This window comes from Lissotriton vulgaris, chromosome 4_1 (genome assembly GCF_964263255.1).
Source record: "Lissotriton vulgaris chromosome 4_1, aLisVul1.2, whole genome shotgun sequence".
In the NCBI taxonomy this organism is placed as follows: domain Eukaryota; kingdom Metazoa; phylum Chordata; class Amphibia; order Caudata; family Salamandridae; genus Lissotriton; species Lissotriton vulgaris.
Genome location: NC_141691.1, coordinates 837273816 through 837297286, shown reverse-complemented (window position 1 = coordinate 837297286; position 23471 = coordinate 837273816). Strand labels below are relative to the sequence as shown.

Below are 23471 nucleotides of genomic sequence, written 5' to 3'. Positions count from 1 at the left end.
CCTGGACTTACTCCAGGTTTGAGCTGGAGTAAATTTACTACCGTTTGGGTTCCTTTTTGGCTATAGTAACTTTAGAAGTGCTGTGTGTGAAAATTGTTGGATTTACTCTTTTGTGAGTGTTTATCTATCACTTGCTAAACGCATCCTTATTCCTTAATTCCTTCCAAAACCCCTTCTTAACCTTGCCTAAACCCCTCTCATTTGTGCAGGAAGATGTCAATTCCCAGGGCCGTTTCTAGGTGTTTTACCGCCTAGGCGAGAATTGAAAAATGCCGCCCCCTCCCTTGCTCTCATTAGTTGCACCTTACTCTCCCCACTGCCCAAACCTGCCCCCTGTTTATCCACCTTTTTACACTTCACTGCTTTCTCGCCTCTTCTCCCTCCGGCTTTCTGCTTTCTGTCAGTTTGGATATTTTCACACATCTCTTACCGCAGGTAACTGGTTTACTTTAGTTCTTAAGTCCTGGCACTTCAAATTCTGCTGTTCTGTAAGAGCACGGACACCTTAGCTGGATTAAGTTGTGCTATAAATGTGAAATAAATGCCATTTCAGTCACAGCTGCCTCCACCAGGCCTCAGATCAGGTTTTTCTCACTTCATGTGCTCCTTGCTGGCACCTTTTATCATTCAAAGTCCCAGCTTTACTATTCTAGATGATTTCAATTCTCACCTGGAAAACTCCCAGGACCCAGAAGCAACTAATCTTGTAGACTCCAACAAGCTTCCCACAACTTTTTAAAGATGCCACAGATCAGCTGCACACACTCTCAAACCCATCGCTACCAAGCATAATTTGATTAGTGTCGAAATGCCTTTTCCTCTTGTTTGGTCACATCACACAGTTATCTCTGTCATTTAACATCCTTATCACTCAAAATACATTTAAAAATTGTCAAATTAAAAAATATATATATATACTATTCCTCCCTCTCTAACCTGCTCATGGGCTAAAGTGAATCAAGAGAGCTTTACTGGGGTGTCGGACCTAGGTATCTTGTTTCCCTCTGTTAATGTTATCGTTAAAAACAAAGGAATTTAATAATTGGATATCGAATACCCATGACATCATAGCTCCCTCTCTGCACTCTTGTTTACTGAAAAACTCAGAATCACCAAAAAAATCTTTTGGTGGTTCTGATTTTTTCAGTAAACAACATTAATGTAGCGCCTCTGAGGTGATTATGAGTTGATGCACTGGATTCTGAGTAGCAGAGAGCGCCTCCTGAAGCAATAAAACGAGCTTTGCTGAATATCACATTAAAATATACATTAAGCACGAAGAAGCAGCTCAATGTAGTATGGGCGATACAAAAGGGGTAAGTAATATTAAAGGGAACACTGACTAGAACCTGTGTTTAAATAACATGATTTTGTAAAAAATCTAGAATTTCTAATATAGCGAGAAATCATTCCGGACTTGTCACGGACATCCGACGGAACTGTTTCCAAAATCTCGACAACTTTTTGGTCATATCTCAAAATTACTTTATTCTTTATAAAACTATCTTTTGAAATCTTTCAGTTAGGAATGATTGATTCCAAAACGATATTGTTATTTCATGGCTCCAATCCCCAGTGCATATCAGGCCTAAAAAAAAGCCCTTTGTCAGGGTGTATTTTATCTCTTTTACATGGATATCATTATCTCCCTCTTTGGTTCCTGACTCCACACAAATGCGGGGACACAGGCGAGACTCATGGAAGTGGGCAAGATTGAATACTCTAATAAACAGTCATGGAAGGATGAGGGTGAATTACCTCTACGTCCCTCGTCCTCGACCCAGTCATCACTCATGAGGTATTCCACAGACAGGAAACAAAACAGGAAATGCTTTTAGGCTCCACCCCCCTCCTGCCAGGTGCTATATTACACACAGCCACTAGAAGCACATCCTGTTGTGTTTCCTGTCGGTGGATTACTTGATGGGAGACGCTGGGGTGCCGGGCACTTACCTGCATCTTTGTCCTGTGGATCCTCCTCTGCTGGGCTCTGGGGGGCTCCCATGGACCGTTGTGGGATACCTTGGAGTGGGGCTGCTGGGCTTCCCTGTCTTCTCCTGGGCTCAGGAGACCTGGGCTGCTTGGCTTCTCGGGTCTTCCTGGTTTGCTGCTGCCCTGATGTTCCTGCTGCTGTTGCCCTGCAGTTCTCCTGCTGTGCAAGGAGTTCCTTGATGGGGTTGGCCTGCTTCTTGCTGTCGGCATGCAGGTAGGGGCTGTGTGCTCTGGTTACTGTGGCGCCCTACTCCCTGTTTGGTGCCCCGTCTCGCGCCTGGCCCCCTCTGTGAGTGGGGGCCCGGGTGTCTCCTCCGGTGTTCCTCTCTCGTTGAGGGAGGGGCAAGGGGGTTTGCAGTGCTCCTGCCCCCTCTCCGGGGGTCCCGGGTCGATTCTGGTCCTGTAGCCGGGCTTCCTCTACTGCTCCGTGGGACGCCCGGCTGCTCTCTGTGTCCGCGCATGCGCGAGGATGTTCGCGCATGCGCGGGTCTTCTCTTCCTTGCCGTGCGATTGTCAGGCCGGACGCCCGGGTGGGCTCCGGGTGCTCCGGTCCTGGGTGGCCGCTTCTGTTGGTCCGGGACGACTGAGGGGTTGGACGGCCTACGCATAAATTGCCGGCAGCCTGGGTGAGTGCCTCTCTTCCTATGGTGGATTTACCTTCTGTCTGCCGCGCCGGTTGTTTGTCCACGGTTTCGTTTGCCCGCCCCCCCCCCTTTCTCCTCGGGCCTGTTTGTGGTTGGCTGAGGGGTCGGGGGGCTTGCCTCCCTGGTTGTTTTTCGCCAGTACTGGTTCATTCTGGCCGTTTCTGGCCTATACCTGTCCTCCCTAGGGGGGGTTAATTGGGGTGTGCCCTACTTGTATATATGTGACTTTTAGGAGGTTGTGTTTCTCTTTGTAGTGCTCATTCCTTGCTACTACTTTGTGTGTTGGGTGTGTTACTATGGGCAAGCACCATCATAAAAGGAAGCATTCATCCCCTGTGCCTCCCTCTTCCCCTGATTCCAGTGGGGTCTCCTCCTCCCCTCCTGTGAAGCACGCAAGGAAGGTTGATGATGAACGGATAAAGCGCCTTATCTTGGAGACTCTCTCCGATTTGAAGGCGGACAAGAAGAGTGCTGCTGGTCATTCTGGTTCTGCTGCTCTTTATTCTGACATTTTGTCCTCTGCTGATTCTGATGACTCCTCTCTGTCTGCTGTTGAGCTTCAGGGGAAGTACATTTCCAGGAATCTCTTGCCTGTCGTCCTTTCCCATGTGCGGGCTAACATGGGATTTCCTGATGTTTCTGTACCGAGTTCCTCTCGGGATTCACTCTTGCCTCAGTTTCGGAAGCCTGTTGCCTCTTCCTTGCCGGTCCATCCCTTTGTCTCTGATGTCCTGCTGAAGGAGTGGAAGGACCCTGATCATATTTCCATGCCCAGGTTTATGTCCAAGCTTTGCCCCTTGCAGGATATGGCGGAGAATTTGCCTGATTCCGTTCCTGTGGACTCTTGTTGTGGCTAGTCTTGTGGGTCGTCCTTCTATGGCGGATGATAACATTCTGAAGGACGGCATGGACAAAAAGGTGGATTCTGCCCTGAAGAAATCTTATACCGCCTCGCACCTGGCATTCGTTCTGGCGTTTATGGGGCGTATGTTGCCCAGTCACTGCTGACCGATTTCAAGTCCCTGTTTTCATCAATGCAGGAGGGGGCCAGTTGTCCGGAGATGCTGGAGTCTATGGAGCACCAGGCGGAATTCGCCTTTGACTCTGTGAGGGCTTCTGCTATGTCCAGTGGTTCCTCTGTGGCTGCCTGTCGTAACCTGTTGCTGCAAGATTGGAAGACGGACGCAGCCCAACGTTCTATGGCTTTGAGGCTGCCTTTCACTGGTGCCTGTCTGTTTGGTGACTCGCTGGAGGAGAAACTGCACAAGGACTTAAAGGAGCGCAAGCATTCTTTGTCCTTTCGTGATCTTCCGCCCCTTAGGGGTTCCTCCTTCTCTGGTGCCAGGTCTTTCCGCCAGCCTTCCAGATTTCAGCAGTCCTCGTTTCGGAGTCAGCATGGCGTTGGCCGGTCTTTTCCCCGGAAGTTTCAGAAGAAGTCCCAGAGGGGTGCCGGGTCTGGTCCGCAGCGTTCCTGACTATGCCAGCCTAGGGGACGTTCTTGCTGGTGGTCCGCCTCTGGTTGGTGGGAGGCTTCGCCAGTTCCTTCCTGCTTGGCGCCTGACGACCTCCGACAGATGGGTGCTGGATGTCTTGTCGAGGGGCTACCGGATCGAGTTCCTGTCCCCCCTCCCCCCTCCGGGGTGGTGGTGACCCTTTCTCCTCGAGATGCCTCCCGCCGTCTGGCCTTGTCGGACGGGGTTTGTTCTTTGGTCAGCAAGCTTGCGGTTGTCCCTGTTCCGTTGGTGGAGAGGGGGTTACGCGTCTACTCCCTCATCTTTGTGGTGCCGAAAATCACTGGGGGCTTCCGGGTGGTCATCAACCTTCGGGGTCTGAACTTGTTCGTGAGGAAGATCCCGTTCACAATGGAGACTCTCCAGAAGATTATTCCGCTGATCCAGTCTGGTTGGGTATTCTCCACTCTGGCCCTCCAGGATGCGTTTCTACGTGTCCCAGTGGCTGTGAGGGATCAGAGTTTCCTGCGCTTCTGCCTGGAGGGCCAGCACTGGCAGTTCTGCGTCCTTCCCTTTGGTCTTCGTTCCGCCCCCAGGGTGTTCACCAAGGTGGTGGCTCCCTTGGTGGCCCATCTCCATCTCCTGGGGGTGTCGGTGTTCCCGTATCTCGAAGACTGGATGGTTCAGGGTCCGTCCCTGGAGGTCATGTCTCGCCACCTTCTCTTGACCATGACTACCCTCAGGGAACACGGGTTCTTGATCAACTTGCCAAAGTGCCACCTGGAGCCTGCCACTCGGAGGACCTTCATCGGAGCTGTGTTCGATTCTGTGTTGGGCAGGGTGTTCCTGCCGGAGGCACGGATTCGTCGCCTTCAGTCTTTGCTGAGGAAGTTGTTGTCGCAAGCCTCGGCTCCCCTCCTTCAGTGGCTGGAGGTTCAGGGCCACATGGCTGCTTCTGCCTTCGCCGTGCCCTGGGCCAGGGTTCATCTGCGCCCTCTGCTGTGGCATGTGCAGTGGTGGGTCCCCTTTCCTGTCCTGGATTATGCAGTTCCTGTGCCCGTGTCTCTGGACATTGTGTCTGCTCTTCAATGGTGTCTGGATCCTTTCCACCTTTCCGTGGGGATGTTGTTCCGTCTGCCTCCTCCTCTGGTTGTGACCACGGATGCCAGCGCTTCCGGCTGGGGGGCGACTCTGGACCATTGGGCTGTGCAGGCTCGTTGGCTTCCGTTGGAGTCCCGCAGGTCGTCCAACTGGAGGGAGTTGTCTGCGGTGGAGAGGGCGCTCCGCTTTTTCCATCTTCATCTGCGGGGTTGCCATGTCCTGGTGAGATCGGACAACACCGTGTTTGTGGCCTATATCAATCACCAGGGGGGGACCCGCAGTTCTTCCCTGAATCTGGTGGCCTCCTCCATTTCAGACTGGGCGCAGGAAAATCTTCTGGCCCTGTCTGCTCAGTACATTCAAGGTGTGGACAACGTGGTGGCGGATTCGTTGAGCCGGAGGTTTCCTTCTTCTCTGTCCCTGTGCCTGGCTCCCCATACTTTTCGCTTGCTTTGCCTGAGGTTCGGGACTCCGGGTCTGGACCTGTTCGCCTCCCGGTCCAATGCCCTGGTTCCCCTGTTCTGCTCCGGGTCTCGGGAGGTGGGCGCCTGGGGAGTGGATGCCTTGTCTTTCCGGTGGCCTCCTTGGCTTCTTTATGCCTTTTCTGCCTTTCCTCTGATTCCTGCCTTCTTGCTGAAGGTTTAGCGGGAGGAGGCTCAGGTGGTGGCTGTTCTTCCACACTGGCCGCGGAGTTCCTTGTTTCCCCTGCTGCTGGGCCTAGCGGTGGGCCCTCCTTGGCTTCTTCCCCGCTACCCCTCTCTTCTGAGGTCCCCGTCCCCTCTTCTGGTTCCTCTCTCCTTGGCGGTCTGGAGGTTGAACGGTTGTCTCTTGGGGTCCGTGGTCTGCCCGACCACATCATTTCTGTGATGCAGGCCTCTCGTAGGCCGTCTACTTTGTCTTCCTACTCGAGGCACTGGTGTTCTTCCTCGAGGTGGTGTTCCTCTTCTGGTTTGTCTCCTACCTCTTGCCCTGTGTCTTCTGTCCTTCAGTTTTTTCTGGATGGCTTTCAGAAGCGCTTTGCTGTGTCTACCTTGAGGGGCCAGTGGGCTGCTATCCGGGCCTTCCGGGACCCGGATTCTTTTCTTTCTTCAGATGGCCTGTTGGTTTCTCGTCTGTTTCGTAGTTTTTCTCTTTCTTCCCCTTCTGTTCGTTCTCTGGTGCCCCCTTGGGATCTCGCCTTGGTGTTGGGTGTTTTACAGTCTTCCCCCTTTGAACCCTTGGAGTCTGTGGACCTTAAGTTTCTGTCATACAAGGTGGCTTTTCTGGTGGCCATTACTTCTGCGAGGCGGTTGGGGGAGCTTACGGCCTTGCGTTGTTCCCCCCCGTTTTTGCGTTTTCTGGATGACGCTGTTGTGCTCTCTTTGGATCCTGGTTTTGTCCCCAAGGTCCGCTCCCGTTTCCGTTCCTCTCAGGAGCTGGTTCTTCCTTCTTTGTGTCCATCTCCTTCTTCTCCTTCTGAGCTGTTGCTTCATTCTTTGGACCTGAAGCGTGCCTTGTCCATTTATGTGGCTCGTTCTGGGGTGTTTCGCTCTTCAGACTCTCTCTTTGTCACCTTTGGTTTGGCTGGTAAGGGTAAGGCTGCGTCCAGGCTCACCTTGGGTTGCTGGATTAAGGCTGTCATCACTCTTGCCTATCGTGGTGCTGGTTTGCCTTGTTCGGCGGGTGTTCAGGCGCGTTCCACTAGGGGCGTGTCTGCCTCCTGGGCTGCTTACCATGGTGTGTCTCTTGATGAGATTTGTCGTGCTGGGACCTGGGCCTCCGAGTCCACATTCGTGAGGCACTACAGGTTGAATTGTGCCCTGTCTGACCGGACCAATTTTGGTTGTGGGGTGTTGCAAGCTGTGGGGGTTCCCCCTCCGCTCTGAGTTCTGTTTGTGTATTAAACTTTGTTCACTTGCTGCCCCCCTTTGTGTCTGGTCTGTGTTTTGCTGTATTTGGGTTGCCAAAGGCCTGTTTGTGCGTTGCTTTGGTATGCCTCATGAGTGATGACTGGGTCGAGGACGAGGGACGTAGAGGTAATGCTATGATTACGTACGGTAATCCCCATTACTCTTAGTCCTACTCGTCCTCAACCCAGTCATATTTCCCGCCCTCCCTCCCTGTCCAGGCCTTTGCTGCTTGGTGTGTCAGGATGTGCTTCTAGTGGTTCTGTGTAATATAGCACCTGGCAGGAGGGGGGGTGGAGCCTAAAAGCGTTTCCTGTTTTGTTTCCTGTCTGTGGAATACCTCATGAGTGATGACTGGGTCGAGGACGAGTAGGACTAAGAGTAATGGGGATTACCGTACGTAATCATAGCATTATGCAGCATAACATGGCAGTTTTTGATATTATTACTTCATTATTTTGTCGTTTTTACGCATAGTAATACTGAATACCTAATTAGTACCAGTTTAACAACCAAATACATTAAAAAGCAACCGACAAATTGCCAGGTAACCTTTGCAAAGGACCTTTCACTGCACACACATCCACGTGGTCACATGTTTTGTAACTTTTGATCCGTTTCAGCTAGAAACAATTTTTTTGATAAAATCTGCAGAATATGCAACAGATAATCGATTATGTGGCAAATACGGCAAATCCATAATTATGCCCCAAAAAAAGCCACAGAATTGCATAATTCTAGTGGCCCTGATGGAGGGTGGGGACGAATGCCTGTGATGAATTTCAGGTGAGGGTGTGAAGGAGAGGCAAGAGGTAGAGCTGCGATGAATGGAGGGCCATAGTAACATTTAAAAGTGCGTATGCTACCGCGTAGAGATGCCATATGGAAAAAATGTATTTATGTTAGCAGGACAGACACGCTAAGTAGTGCCGTACAATTGGCATCCCATTCTCTAGCTCCCCGGATGCAGCATTTAAAATCGGATTCCATTCCCAAAATGCAAACTCAGGAGGTTTGAACCTGATTCCTATAGCTTTTTTGAATGAGTAGGTGTAGCTTACACCTGAGCATGAAAAAAAACCTGCAGGAGACCTACCCTTCACTGCCTGTGATGTAACTGCAAAAAGACTCGTTATAGTTCTTTCACAGTCTCATCATTTCAGAACTGAAGCATTTTCAATGTTCTATAAAATAAAGCAATAGCTGTTGTTTAGTTATCTGCTGCAGTTACCTTTTTTATTCATCCTGAGAGTGAAGGCAAAAAGGGAGAGCCTGATAGGGACCCCTCCCAGCACCTGACTTTTAGAACTGCCAGTGCTGAGAACCGGGAGGACCCGGCCCACTTAAAGCCCTAAGGACCTACGGCCCTGCAAATGTCTGTTTGACCCGAGGAAGCCTGTCTGAGGAAATACTTTTCTCCTTGGTTATTTTTATCCTCAAACACCCTGGGATTCGTGAGTAAGTCTGAAGAAAGTGTATGTGGTTCTTTAAATATGTGAGTGAATAATATAAACGTATGAATAATTCATAACCTGCTCTTTGGGACCAAATGTCATGGCCGCTCTATATTTTAATTGTAAATATTTTATGCATTCAATGGGAAGCCCTTCTGCGTGATGGGAAGAAAACACGTAAACAAACCGCATGAAAGTAATGTAAATCTATTGCAGCCTTTTAACCAATTCAAGCGTCCTAACGCAGCCCCCACAGAAACGCGTGCGAAAGAACAGCGGTTACGTAGAAACGTTACGTGTGGCGTGTTTACTAATTCATTAGTGGAAATTCCTCTCAAGGTGTTTTTTCCCTGACAACATAGCCCCAGTGATTTCGAATGAAATGCACAGTTACCTGGCCCTAAAAACAACGCCTTCAGACATCAACATGCATTTTTTGATGGGACGAGCGTTTCTCTTATGACAAGTTTAATTTGTGGAAGAAAAGCAAGCAGAAACACAGAACCTTCTGACCTACTCTACGCTGATATTTCCCCCAGCAGCCATTTTGCCACGCCGATGGAGATAATCCGATTAGAGCAGGCCTGATTTGTCTAATGACTGTGGAGCTGGATGCTGACGTGGCTTTCGGTTGTTGGACCTCGGGCACACCTGGCAATTAACATCTGGCACCCCAGTGGGCCTAGAGTTTCTCCACTGTTTGCAGATAGTACGGTTTCTGCTTAATTGCTTGATTATGTAATAGGCATTGTTTGCAACAGAAATTATAATTGAATAGCAATATGAGAAATAATCAGCACTTATGAGCTAAATTACTAAAACAAGCATTGGCAAAGCCGATAGATCTGGTTTTGAGTCCAGGCTAAAACAATGAAAAAAGCCATGCTGCAGTGAACACACAAACCAAGATTGCTATCTGTATACTATACATCTGAGCTGATTAATAAAATGTGCGATGTTTCAGTGCATTTTTGAGCTATAAAATAGTCCCTCATCCATTGCTATGCAAACACTCCATAGTATAATCAGTCATTGACCAAGTAGCCAATAGTATGACGTGAGAAAGAATCTGAACACAGCCTGTTGGACTTGGCCCTTAAGGCAGGTTCACCCCTAATCTTTTTGCTTTAGATCTGTGATCTGTATGGATGATTTTCTGGTCTGTGCGCACTTTTTCCCTGTATCCCAGAGTAAAGTGCGTGCATGTAGTTAGGCTGGCCTGCTCTCCCATAGGGATGCATGGGGAATGTCTGTGTCCCTAGTAGTTCCTGATGCGTGGGGAGTGCATGCTCGAATTTGGTATGTGCGAGCTTGTGGGAATGAATGCTTTGCAATGGTGTATGTGGCATGTGTGTGTCATGTGTAGAAATGCCATTTCTAGGACTTGGCATATTAATGTAAAATATGCCTGCAGTGTGATTGGCTGGAGCTGGCTGGTGAGCCTGGCTCCAGGAAGGCTGGATGGGTCTGCCCGGTGGTGAGTGTGAGATTAGCATGTTGATGGCTGGGGAGGAGTGCACTTGGTCCCTGATGGGCCTGGACTTTCCCCACACAATGCTGGCTCCACCCCCTGTAGTGCGACTGATGTCCCTAGCCCTGCCAGTGAATAGAGAGGGTGGTTGAGGTAAACAGAGTACTTCAAAACCATCTGCGACTGGTTTTTCCCCCACCCTGCTCCCTGAGACAAAGGGATTTGACTGTATAAGAAGGGGCTGTGTCCCCATACAATTTGTTTTTGGTTCTCTTCCAGGATCCTGCCAGAGGGGGCTGTTGCTGCTGCTGGGGCCAAGAGGACCGCCACTTGGCTGTCTCCCTGCCTGGAGACCCAGTGTGCTAGCTCTGGCCCTGCCTTGCCCCCCTGCATGCCTCCAGACCCTGCTGGAGCTTGACTTTGTGCTTGGGGAGCGCTCTCCCTTGTCCCCAGCGCTGGGAGCGCTTTGTGTCTGCCTCTTAGCGCTGTGAGCGCTTTTCCCTGCCTGAGAGCGCTTTATTTTGGTTATAGCGCTAGGAGCGCTTTATTTTAGCCCAGCTCTGTCTTCTGGCGCCTCAGAGCGCCGAAATTGACTTAGCGCTTGAGAGCGCTTTATTTTCATTGCCAAGCGGCTGCCACGCCGCACTTGCCCATTTTATTTAATTATCTTGAAGGCCGGTGCCCACCCGGCATTGCCCCGTTTTTGTTGGATATTGTAAGTATCACGAGGGAGCCCACTCCTCGGATACTGTGAGCCCGCCTGCCTGTCTAAAACGGGCCGCCCCGCTGCCCGCGACGACCCGGAAGCGCTAGGACCGTCAGCCAATCGCTGCACGGCCCGGGAGAGGCAAACCGGAAGTCCCGCCCCCGGAGCCGAGCAGCGAGGAGAAGAGCAGCCGGCCATGTCCCGAGGCGCCTGGAGAGGGAGAGGAGCCCCGCCGCGGCACCGGAGCAACCCGCAGGAGAGCCGGTGAGTGCAGGAGGGCTGGGGGCCTCCCACTTGAGAGCAGAGCGGCCCAGGTTGACAGCGGGCCGCTCCACCGAGTGAGGCAGAAGGGAGGGGCGCCGGGACACATTGTCGGTGTCCGCCCCCCCCCCGTACCACGAGCTGAGGCTCCGTGTCATTGTGAAGCCCGAGGGCTTCAGGGGGCATAATTGAGTTAGAGCCTGCGAGGCTCTTGGCGGCCATTGTTCCTTAAGTCCCATGAGAGGGACTCCACCGATCTACAGCGCCTTAGGGGTGGTAGAGCGGCCCCACTTGGCAGCGGGTTGCTCCCCCTGGTGTTGGCGCAGTTCCTAGAGTCCGGCGAGGCTCCAACGACGGCCGCATTTGTTGACGAGCCCCGAGGCTCGAGGGGGCAGCTGTTCTACGAGCCCTGAGAGGCTCCTTGGCCACATCGATTCAGAGCCCTTAGAGAGGCTCTAGGGGCATTTCATTTGTGTAGAGCGCTGAAGCTCTTAGGTGCCAGTCACCTGTGTTCTTGAGCCCACCTGGCTCCAACGTTTGCCCAGTTCTGATTTACAACTGTCCAGCACTTAGTGGACAGTTGCTACGTTTAGGCTTGGTGTTTGTGCTGCCTGCACAGACCCCCTGACATTGAGACTCAGGGCATTCCGCCCCTTTCGAGGCCAGTTGGCCTGAGGGACAAGTTCGAGTGTTGTGCTATGTGCACCCTGCGCATTGTGATTTCTTTGCTATGTGATTCTTGCGCAAAAGTTCTAACCTGCACCTCTGAATGTGTTTAATACCTCATGTGCAATTGTTGATGTCCCACTTTATGTTTATCCCCTTTGCTAGAGGTGTCCTGCTTAGAGGATTGTTGATGTCCCATTTTATGTTTAGGTTTCCTTCCCTTTGCTAAGAGTGACATGCTTAGGTGATGGTATTCCTTCCTTAGGTCCTGCTGATAAGGTCCTAGTTCCCTGCGTGATTTTCCTACAGTGTTTTAGGGTTGCGTAGGAGGTATTTACTCTTTTCCAGTGATTACTGGTTGTGTGCTACATGTACTATTTTGGTGCTAATCATTATATGTTTATGTGCTAAGTGTATACCTACAAGTATTATTTCTAACAAGTGCTTACCCCTGACAGTGGTCCATGTGGCCCTGTCCTGTACATAATCCCTTGTAAATTCTGCCCATGCATCTGGCACATTGTAAAGTTTGTGTGTTATCTAATGTGTTTTTACTATAATACAAAGGCTATTTTTTATATAACCTTGTGTGGAGTTTCCTTTGTGGTGGGCCTTGGGTGTTGTTGCTGGAGTGCGTGCGCAAATACTTAACTCATACCGCCTCCAAGTTTAGCCTTGCTGCTCGCGCCACGTTACCTAGAGGGTGAGCAGGGGTTATCTTGGCGTGTAACTCCCTTGCCCTGACCTTAGGAATGGTGATCCCTGACTGACTTTGGCCAGCCAGGGTCCCGTTTCTAACATTGGTGGCAGCGGTGGGATAAGGATTTGTGTTTGCGCTGTACCACAGTGGCGACATGCCACACTTCAAAGCTCTACATTTTTAGATAACCACATTTTGGGGATTATTGTTTTTTAGGTGAAGATCAGTATTGCTTCTCCTGAAAGGTGTCATTTTGTATTTTGTCCAGTACCTTGTTCCCCGCCCTGCTCCCAGAGTTTGGTACCTGTGTCGCTTGTGGTCAGGTTGAGAAAATCAGGGGTGGTAGAAACTGCCTTACCAGTCCGAGGGGAGGGTTGTGTGTGAATGAGTGTGTGTTACGCTGGACAGTGGAGTGCAAGTTCTCTGATAGGAATCTTGCTGAATTTTGTTGATTGTATTCTCCTGTTTAGCTCAGACCCCCAGGTTCCCTGTGTCAAACTTTTCTTGAGAACGTCCGCCAAAATGGAGTCAGTTTTTGATCTCTGTAGTCTTTTTAGATACAGTAGGTTAGAGCTGGTCAGATTCTGTGAAAAGGGAGGCATAGAGGTGAGTGAGTTGGATACTCAGTCCCAGCTTAGGGACAGCCTGATCCTGTGGCAAAAGGGTCAGTGGGATCTTGAGCACAGTGAGAGAGATAGGGCCCGGGCCGCACGCCATGAGGGTGGTGAGTCTGTGGGGAGCCCTGAAGATTCTGATGAAGAATGTGAGTTGGATGGTGATGACAGTGGATGGATGTCAGCAGAGAGTGAGGACCCCATAGATAGGGAGTCCCTTGCTGGGTCCAGTGTCAGTACCAGCGCCCCATCCCTTTCGCTGTCCCCAGAGGAGTGGTTGGATAGGAAGGAAGAGAGGGAGTATCAGCTAGCGATGGAACAGCTCAGGTTGGAGCATGCCAAGCTAGAGGCTGAGAGGGCCTTGTTCAGGGAGAAGGTAGCCCAAGAGAGTAGGTTACCCCCTGAGTGCATTTGTAATTGTCTGGATTCCCCAGGGAGGGTGGAGTCCAGTGGTGGCAGCTTTTTAAATGTCAGTGTAGACAGTCCCACTCCCAGTTCCCCGAGTATGGTTCCTGTTTCTCCAGAGGAGGAGAATAGGTTGAGGTTTAGGAACCTTAGGAAACTGTCTCACCAGTCCTGGGAGGACTTTGTGGATGAATGTCAAGGTGCACTGTCTGATTGGTTAGAGGTTCACATGGGAACTGAGTTTGCCAAACTTTTTGATCTGGTTTTAAGGGAGCAGGTGCTCCATAGTTGTTTGCCAGAGTTGCGCCAACACCTGTTGGAATTTGGGTTGACTGATCCAGACACCCTGGCAGAGGAAGCAGACCGATGGGAAGGTGCAAGAGGTTCCTTAGAGCCGCTAGTGAGTGATTCCAACAATAGTGGGTCAGGTTTTCTCCAACCCAGCGTGGTGGAGGAGGGTGAGAGTAGCCCAGCTAGGTCCCAGTATAGTGAGGAGGGTGTAGGGGCTTACTGCCTGTCTCAGTGGAGCGGGGGTGAGTGTGAGACTGAGAGTCCCCAGATGCCCAAAGCCCTGCCTCAGAGCCTGGATGGTTTCTTTAAGGAACACCAGGGTGGGGACCTAAGCTTACCTGTTAGTCCACTTGAGGGAGATCTCCTAGTGTGTGGAGGACCTGGAGCATCTGTAAGCGGAGCTTCTATGGTTGTAGAGTCTGGCAGTACTGCTCCAGTAGGGAGAGTACAGAAGTCCAGTGAAAGGAGTGATTGGGGGATAGGATGTGAGTCCCCAGAAGTCCTGGAGTGCAAGGCAGTGATTCCACCAAAGGTTTTAGACCGGAGGTTGGAGGTCCAGGTTCAGGGTTTGCCTGACCTGAAGGGTGGGAATACTGTAATCAGTGTCCTGACCAGTTCTTTCTCGAGAGGTACCGCCCCGGTTGGGAGGGAGCCGGACTCTGGAAGGGGGTGCAGAGTGTGGGAGAGCCCACCTCTGACCCTGGTACCACCTGAGGGGTTAAACCCTAGGTTGGAAGAATGGTGTTTAGAGGGTACCCCTCGCAGGAGGAGGAGGAACCCTAGGAGAAGAGGTAAGGGGAGGAGAGCCTTCCCTGAGACTCCTGGTCCACCTAAGGTTGTAGACCCTAGGCTGGAGAACCAGTGGCAGTAGAGCCCTGTCTTGCAGACAGGAAGAGTGGAGCATGGCTATTATGTGCCAGGGGTTACTACCCCCCACTTTGTGAGTAGGCAGGAACCAGTGGCACCTGGGTGGCCTAGGGCCTGGTCCTGGCCGAGGGCAGCTGGGGAGTACCAGTGGGGTAGCCCAGTTAGTCCCTACCATAGTTTTAGAAAGAACCCCAGGGGTTCACCGTGGCGTAAAACAGGAGGGTGTCCCTGCAGTTGCGGGCCCGCGTCCGTGTTTTATCGCCCCAAGCAGGGAAGCCCATCACGGTGGTGATTGGTCTGCCCTGCGTTTTGGCTGGAAGGGGGTTGTGTTGGACTTGGCCCTTAAGGCAGGTTCACCCCTAATCTTTTTGCTTTAGATCTGTGATCTGTATGGATGATTTTCTGGTCTGTGCGCACTTTTTCCCTGTGTCCCAGAGTAAAGTGCGTGCATGTAGTTAGGCTGGCCTGCTCTCCCATTGGGATGCATGGGGAATGTCTGTGTGCCTAGTAGTTCCTGATGCGTGGGGAGTGCATGCTCGAATTTGGTATGTGCGAGCTCGTGGGAATGAATGATTCGCAATGGTGTATGTGGCATGTGTGTGTCATGTGTAGAAATGCCATTTCTAGGACTTGGCATATTAATGTAAAATATGCCTGCAGTGTGATTGGCTGGAGCTGGCTGGTGAGCCTGGCTCCAGGAAGGCTGGATGGGTCTGCCCGGTGGTGAGTGTGAGATTAGCATGTTGATGGCTGGGGAGGAGTGCACTTGGTCCCTGATGGGCCTGGACTTTCCCCACACAATGCTGGCTCCACCCCCTGTAGTGCGACTGATGTCCCTAGCCCTGCCAGTGAATAGAGAGGGTGGTTGAGGTAAACAGAGTACTTCAAAACCAGCTGTGACTGGTTTTTCCCCCACCCTGCTCCCTGAGACAAAGGGATTTTACTGTATAAGAAGGGGCTGTGTCCCTATACAATTTGTTTTTGGTACTCTTCCAGGATCCTGCCAGAGGGAGCTGTTGCGGCTGCTGGGGCCAAGAGGACCGCCACTTGGCTGTCTCCCTGCCTGGAGACCCAGTGTGCTGGCTCTGGCCCTGCCTTGGCCCCCTGCCTGCCTCCAGACCCTGCTGGAGCTTCACTTTGTGCGTGGGGAGCGCTCTCCCTTGTCCCCAGCGCTGGGAGCGCTTTGTGTCTGCCTCTTAGCGCTGTGAGCGCTTTTCCCTGCCTGAGAGCGCTTTATTTTGGTTATAGCGCTAGGAGCGCTTTATTTTAGCCCAGCTCTGTCTTCTGGCGCCTCAGAGCGCCGAAATTGACTTAGCGCTTGAGAGCACTTTATTTTCATTGCCAAGCGGCTGCCACGCCGCACTTGCCCATTTTATTTAATTATCTTGAAGGCCGGTGCCCACCCGGCATTGCCCCGTTTTTGTAGGATATTGTAAGTATCACGAGGGAGCCCACTCCTCGGATACTGTGAGCCCGCCTGCCTGTCTAAAACGGGCCGCCCCGCTGCCCGCGACGACCCGGAAGCGCTAGGACCGTCAGCCAATCGCTGCACGGCCCGGGAGAGGCAAACCGGAAGTCCCGCCCCCGGAGCCGAGCAGCGAGGAGAAGAGCAGCCGGCCGTGTCCCGAGGCGCCTGGAGAGGGAGAGGAGCCCCGCCGCGGCACCGGAGCAACCCGCAGGAGAGCCGGTGAGTGCAGGAGGGCTGGGGGCCTCCCACTTGAGAGCAGAGCGGCCCAGGTTGACAGCGGGCCGCTCCACCGAGTGAGGCAGAAGGGAGGGGCGCCGGGACACATTGTCGGTGTCCGCCCACCCCCGTACCACGAGCTGAGGCTCCGTGTCATTGTGAAGCCCGAGGGCTTCAGGGGGCATAATTGAGTTAGAGCCTGCGAGGCTCTTGGCGGCCATTGTTCCTTAAGTCCCATGAGAGGGACTCCACCGATCTACAGCGCCTTAGGGGTGGTAGAGCGGCCCCACTTGGCAGCGGGTTGCTCCCCCTGGTGTTGGCGCAGTTCCTAGAGTCCGGCGAGGCTCCAACGACGGCCGCATTTGTTGACGAGCCCCGAGGCTCGAGGGGGCAGCTGTTCTACGAGCCCTGAGAGGCTCCTTGGCAACATCGATTCAGAGCCCTTAGAGAGGCTCTAGGGGCATTTCATTTGTGTAGAGCGCTGAAGCTCTTAGGTGCCAGTCACCTGTGTTCTTGAGCCCACCTGGCTCCAACGTTTGCCCAGTTCTGATTTACAACTGTCCAGCACTTAGTGGACAGTTGCTACGTTTAGGCTTGGTGTTTGTGCTGCCTGCACAGACCCCCTGACATTGAGACTCAGGGCATTCCGCCCCTTTCGAGGCCAGTTGGCCTGAGGGACAAGTTCGAGTGTTGTGCTATGTGCACCCTGCGCATTGTGATTTCTTTGCTATGTGATTCTTGCGCAAAAGTTCTAACCTGCACCTCTGAATGTGTTTAATACCTCATGTGCAATTGTTGATGTCCTACTTTATGTTTATCCCCTTTGCTAGAGGTGTCCTGCTTAGAGGATTGTTGATGTCCCATTTTATGTTTAGGTTTCCTTCCCTTTGCTAAGAGTGACATGCTTAGGTGATGGTATTCCTTCCTTAGGTCCTGCTGATAAGGTCCTAGTTCCCTGCGTGATTTTCCTACAGTGTTTTAGGGTTGTGTAGGAGGTATTTACTCTTTTCCAGTGATTACTGGTTGTGTGCTACATGTACTATTTTGGTGCTAATCATTATATGTTTATGTGCGAAGTGTATACCTACAAGTATTATTTCTAACAAGTGCTTACCCCTGACAGTGGTCCATGTGGCCCTGTCCTGTACATAATCCCTTGTAAATTCTGCCCATGCATCTGGCACATTGTAAAGTTTGTGTGTTATCTAATGTGTTTTTACTATAATACAAAGGCTATTTTTTATATAACCTTGTGTGGAGTTTCCTTTGTGGTGGGCCTTGGGTGTTGTTGCTGGTGTGCGTTCGCAAATACTTAACTCATACCGCCTCCAAGTTTAGCCTTGCTGCTCGCGCCACGTTACCTAGAGGGTGAGCAGGGGTTATCTTGGCGTGTAACTCCCTTGCCCTGACCTTAGGAATGGTGATCCCTGACTGACTTTGGCCAGCCAGGGTCCTGTTTCTAACATTGGTGGCAGCGGTGGGATAAGGATTTGTGTTTGCGCTGTACCACAGTGGCGACATGCCACACTTCAAAGCTCTACATTTTTAGATAACCACATTTTGGGGATTATTGTTTTTTAGGTGAAGATCAGTATTGCTTCTCCTGAAAGGTGTCATTTTGTATTTTGTCCAGTACCTTGTTCCCCGCCCTGCTCCCAGAGTTTGGTACCTGTGTCGCTTGTGGTCAGGTTGAGAAAATCAGGGGTGGTAGAAACTGCCTTACCAGTCTGAGGGGAGGGTTGTGTGTGAATGAGTGTGTGTTACGCTGGACAGTGGAGTGCAAGTTCTCTGATAGGAATCTTGCTGAATTTTGTTGATTGTATTCTCCTGTTTAGCTCAGACCCCCAGGTTCCCTGTGTCAAACTTTTCTTGAGAACGTCCGCCAAAATGGAGTCAGTTTTTGATCTCTGTAGTCTTTTTAGATACAGTAGGTTAGAGCTGGTCAGATTCTGTGAAAAGGGAGGCATAGAGGTGAGTGAGTTGGATACTCAGTCCCAGCTTAGGGACAGCCTGATCCTGTGGCAAAAGGGTCAGTGGGATCTTGAGCACAGTGAGAGAGATAGGGCCCGGGCCGCACGCCATGAGGGTGGTGAGTCTGTGGGGAGCCCTGAAGATTCTGATGAAGAATGTGAGTTGGATGGTGATGACAGTGGATGGATGTCAGCAGAGAGTGAGGACCCCATAGATAGGGAGTCCCTTGCTGGGTCCAGTGTCAGTACCAGCGCCCCATCCCTTTCGCTGTCCCCAGAGGAGTGGTTGGATAGGAAGGAAGAGAGGGAGCATCAGCTAGCGATGGAACAGCTCCGGTTGGAGCATGCCAAGCTAGAGGCTGAGAGGGCCTTGTTCAGGGAGAAGGTAGCCCAAGTGAGTAGGTTACCCCCTGAGTGCATTTGTAATTGTCTGGATTCCCCAGGGAGGGTGGAGTCCAGTGGTGGCAGCTTTTTAAATGTCAGTGTAGACAGTCCCACTCCCAGTTCCCCGAGTATGGTTCCTGTTTCTCCAGAGGAGGAGAATAGGTTGAGGTTTAGGAACCTTAGGAAACTGTCTCACCAGTCCTGGGAGGACTTTGTGGATGAATGTCAAGGTGCACTGTCTGATTGGTTAGAGGTTCACATGGGAACTGAGTTTGCCAAACTTTTTGATCTGGTTCTAAGGGAGCAGGTGCTCCATAGTTGTTTGCCAGAGTTGCGCCAACACCTGTTGGAATTTGGGTTGACTGATCCAGACACCCTGGCAGAGGAAGCAGACCGATGGGAAGGTGCAAGAGGTTCCTTAGCGCCGCTAGTGAGTGATTCCAACAATAGTGGGTCAGGTTTTCTCCAACCCAGCGTGGTGGAGGAGGGTGAGAGTAGCCCAGCTAGGTCCCAGTATAGTGAGGAGGGTGTAGGGGCTTACTGCCTGTCTCAGTGGAGCGGGGGTGAGTGTGAGACTGAGAGTCCCCAGATGCCCAAAGCCCTGCCTCAGAGCCTGGATGGTTTCTTTAAGGAACACCAGGGTGGGGACCTAAGCTTACCTGTTAGTCCACTTGAGGGAGATCTCCTAGTGTGTGGAGGACCTGGAGCATCTGTAAGCGGAGCTTCTATGGTTGTAGAGTCTGGCAGTACTGCTCCAGTAGGGAGAGTACAGAAGTCCAGTGAAAGGAGTGATTGGGGGATAGGATGTGAGTCCCCAGAAGTCCTGGAGTGCCAGGCAGTGATTCCACCAAAGGTTTTAGACCGGAGGTTGGAGGTCCAGGTTCAGGGTTTGCCTGACCTGAAGGGTGGGAATACTGTAATCAGTGTCCTGACCAGTTCTTTCTCGAGAGGTACCGCCCCGGTTGGGAGGGAGCCGGACTCTGGAAGGGGGTGCAGAGTGTGGGAGAGCCCACCTCTGACCCTGGTACCACCTGAGGGGTTAAACCCTAGGTTGGAAGAATGGTGTTTAGAGGGTACCCCTCGCAGGAGGAGGAGGAACCCTAGGAGAAGAGGTAAGGGGAGGAGAGCCTTCCCTGAGACTCCTGGTCCACCTAAGGTTGTAGACCCTAGGCTGGAGAACCAGTGGCAGTATAGCCCTGTCTTGCAGACAGGAAGAGTGGAGCATGGCTATTATGTGCCAGGGGTTACTACCCCCCACTTTGTGAGTAGGCAGGAACCAGTGGCACCTGGGTGGCCTAGGGCCTGGTCCTGGCCGAGGGCAGCTGGGGAGTACCAGTGGGGTAGCCCAGTTAGTCCCTACCATAGTTTTAGAAAGAACCCCAGGGGTTCACCGTGGCGTAAAACAGGAGGGTGTCCCTGCAGTTGCGGGCCCGCGTCCGTGTTTTATCGCCCCAAGCAGGGAAGCCCATCACGGTGGTGATTGGTCTGCCCTGCGTTTTGGCTGGAAGGGGGTTGTGTTGGACTTGGCCCTTAAGGCAGGTTCACCCCTAATCTTTTTGCTTTAGATCTGTGATCTGTATGGATGATTTTCTGGTCTGTGCGCACTTTTTCCCTGTGTCCCAGAGTAAAGTGCGTGCATGTAGTTAGGCTGGCCTGCTCTCCCATAGGGATGCATGGGGAATGTCTGTGTGCCTAGTAGTTCCTGATGCGTGGGGAGTGCATGCTCGAATTTGGTATGTGCGAGCTCGTGGGAATGAATGATTCGCAATGGTGTATGTGGCATGTGTGTGTCATGTGTAGAAATGCCATTTCTAGGACTTGGCATATTAATGTAAAATATGCCTGCAGTGTGATTGGCTGGAGCTGGCTGGTGAGCCTGGCTCCAGGAAGGCTGAATGGGTCTGCCCGGTGGTGAGTGTGAGATTAGCATGTTGATGGCTGGGGAGGAGTGCACTTGGTCCCTGATGGGCCTGGACTTTCCCCACACAATGCTGGCTCCACCCCCTGTAGTGCGACTGATGTCCCTAGCCCTGCCAGTGAATAGAGAGGGTGGTTGAGGTAAACAGAGTACTTCAAAACCAGCTGCGACTGGTTTTTCCCCCACCCTGCTCCCTGAGACAAAGGGATTTTACTGTATAAGAAGGGGCTGTGTCCCTATACAATTTGTTTTTGGTTCTCTTCCAGGATCCTGCCAGAGGGAGCTGTTGCGGCTGCTGGGGCCAAGAGGACCGCCACTTGGCTGTCTCCCTGCCTGGAGACCCAGTGTGCTGGCTCTGGCCCTGCCTTGGCCCCCTGCCTGCCTCCAGACCCTGCTGGAGCTTGACTTTGTGCTTGGGGAGCGCTCTCCCTTGTCCCCAGCTCTGGGAGCGCTTTGTGTCTGCCTCTTAGCGCTGTGAGCGCTTTTCCCTGCCTGAGAGCGCTTTATTTTGGTTATAGCGCTAGGAGCGCTTTATTTTTGCCCAGCTCTGTCTTCTGACGCCTCGGAGCGCCGAAATTGACTTAGCGCTTGAGAGCGCTTTATTTTCATTGCCAAGCGGCTGCCAGGCCGCACTTGCCCATTTTATTTAATTATCTTGAAGGCCGGTGCCCACCCGGCATTGCCCCGTTTTTGTTGGATATTGTAAGTATCACGAGGGAGCCCACTCCTCGGATACTGTGAGCCCGCCTGCCTGTCTAAAACCGGCCGCCGCGCTGCCCGCGACGACCCGGAAGCGCTAGGACCCTCAGCCAATCGCTGCACGGCCCGGGAGAGGCAAACCGGAAGTCCCGCCCCCCGGAGCCGAGCAGCGAGGAGAAGAGCAGCCGGCTGTGTCCCGAGGCGCCTGGAGAGGGAGAGGAGCCCCGCCCGCGGCACCGGAGCAACCCGCAGGAGAGCCGGTGAGTGCAGGAGGGCTGGGGCCTCCCAATTGAGAGCAGAGCGGCCCGGTTGACAGCGGGCCGCTCCACCGAGTGAGGCAGAAGGGAGGGGCGCCGGGACACATTGTCGGTGTCCGCCCCCCCCCCCCCCCCCCCCCGTACCATGAGCTGAGGCTCCGTGTCATTGTGAAGCCCGAGGGCTTCAGGGGGCATAATTGGCGGCCATTTTTCCTCGAGTCCCCTGAGAGGGACTCCACCGATCTACAGCGCCTTAGGGGTGGTAGAGCGGCCCCACTTGGCAGCGGGTTGCTCCCCCTGGTGTTGGTGCAGTTCCTAGAGTCCGGCGAGGCTCCAACGACGGCCGCATTTGTTGACGAGCCCCGAGGCTCGAGGGGGCAGCTGTTCTACGAGCCCTGAGAGGCTCCTTGGCCACATCGATTCAGAGCCCTTAAAGAGGCTCTAGGGGCATTTCATTTGTGTAGAGCGTGAAGCTCTTAGGTGCCAGTCACCTGTGTTCTTGAGCCCACCTGGCTCCAACGTTTGCCCAGTTCTGATTTACAACTGTCCAGCACTTAGTGGACAGTTGCTACGTTTAGGCTTGGTGTTTGTGCTGCCTGCACAGACCCCCTGACATTGAGACTCAGGGCATTCCGCCCTTTCGAGGGCAGTTGGCCTGAGGGACAAGTTCGAGTGTTGTGCTATGTGCACCCTGCGCATTGTGATTTCTTTGCTATGTGATTCTTGCGCAAAAGTTCTAACCTGCACCTCTGAATGTGTTTAATACCTCATGTGCAATTGTTGATGTCCCACTTTATGTTTATCCCCTTTGCTAGAGGTGTCCTGCTTAGAGGATTGTTGATGTCCCATTTTATGTTTAGGTTTCCTTCCCTTTGCTAAGAGTGACATGCTTAGGTGATGGTATTCCTTCCTTAGGTCCTGCTGATAAGGTCCTAGTTCCCTGCGTGATTTTCCTACAGTGTTTTAGGGTTGCGTAGGAGGTATTTACTCTTTTCCAGTGATTACTGGTTGTGTGCTACATGTACTATTTTGGTGCTAATCATTATATGTTTATGTGCTAAGTGTATACCTACAAGTATTATTTCTAACAAGTGCCTACCCCTGACAGTGGTCCATGTGGCCCTGTCCTGTACATAATCCCTTGTAAATTCTGCCCGTTCCTCTGGCACATTGTAAAGTTTGTGTGTTATCTAATGTGTTTTTACTATAATACAAAGGCTATTTTTTATATAACCTTGTGTGGAGTTTCCTTTGTGGTGGGCCTTGGGTGTTGTTGCTGGGGTACGTGCGCAAATACTTAACTCATACCGCCTCCAAGTTTAGCCTTGCTGCTCGCGCCACGTTACCTAGAGGGTGAGCAGGGGTTATCTTGGCATGTTACTCCCTTGCCCTGACCTTAGGAATGGTGATCCCTGACTGACTTTGGCCAGCCAGGGTCCCGTTTCTAACACAGCCAAAGGCCGATTTGTGTTTATTTTACGAAATTGATGATAATTGGCAATGCAGATCGCCGCAGTGTCAAGCCAGACCTAAAAAGGATGCAGTATTGTATGTGCCGCACACCACTTACAGCCTGATTCATCAAGGTGAGTATTTGCTATTCCTTAATAGCTATTATTAAGGAATCGCTATTAAGGAATAGCAAAATGCTGTTCACCAAGAAATCGCTAAATAAATTGCGATTTCTAATTATTCCTTAATTGCGATTAGCAAATTGCTAATCGCAATTAAGGAATATCTCCCCATTCATTCCTATGGGCCCAAAGGCCCATAGGAATGAATGGGAAGACATTTCAATGTGCGAATCGCAATTAGCGATTTGCATATTGAAATTGCGATTTCAAGTGTGCAGGGGTGTCCAAAGGACACCCTGTAGCACCCCTGAAATGTATGCTACATTGGTGTTGCGTACACACATGTCCCAAGGACATGTGTGTGTGTAACATGAAACTTAGAAAAATGCATTTAAATGCATTTTTCTAAGTTTCCGCTATTTACCACGAGGTTTGACCTCGCGGTAAATAGCGGGAAATTTTTGCGAATTCGCAAT

General features: G+C 51.9%; 1 protein-coding gene across 1 annotated transcript; it reads left to right on the top strand.

Moving 5' to 3' along the window:
• Nucleotides 1–4498: 4498 nt before the first annotated feature.
• LOC147722653 (uncharacterized) lies at nucleotides 4499–14801 on the top strand. The gene is given in 4 exon segments (XM_086967341.1): nucleotides 4499–4543; nucleotides 6178–6960; nucleotides 12656–12756; nucleotides 12758–14801. Coding segments are annotated over 4 exon segments (2973 nt in total).
• The last annotated feature ends 8670 nt before the right edge of the window (nucleotides 14802–23471 follow it).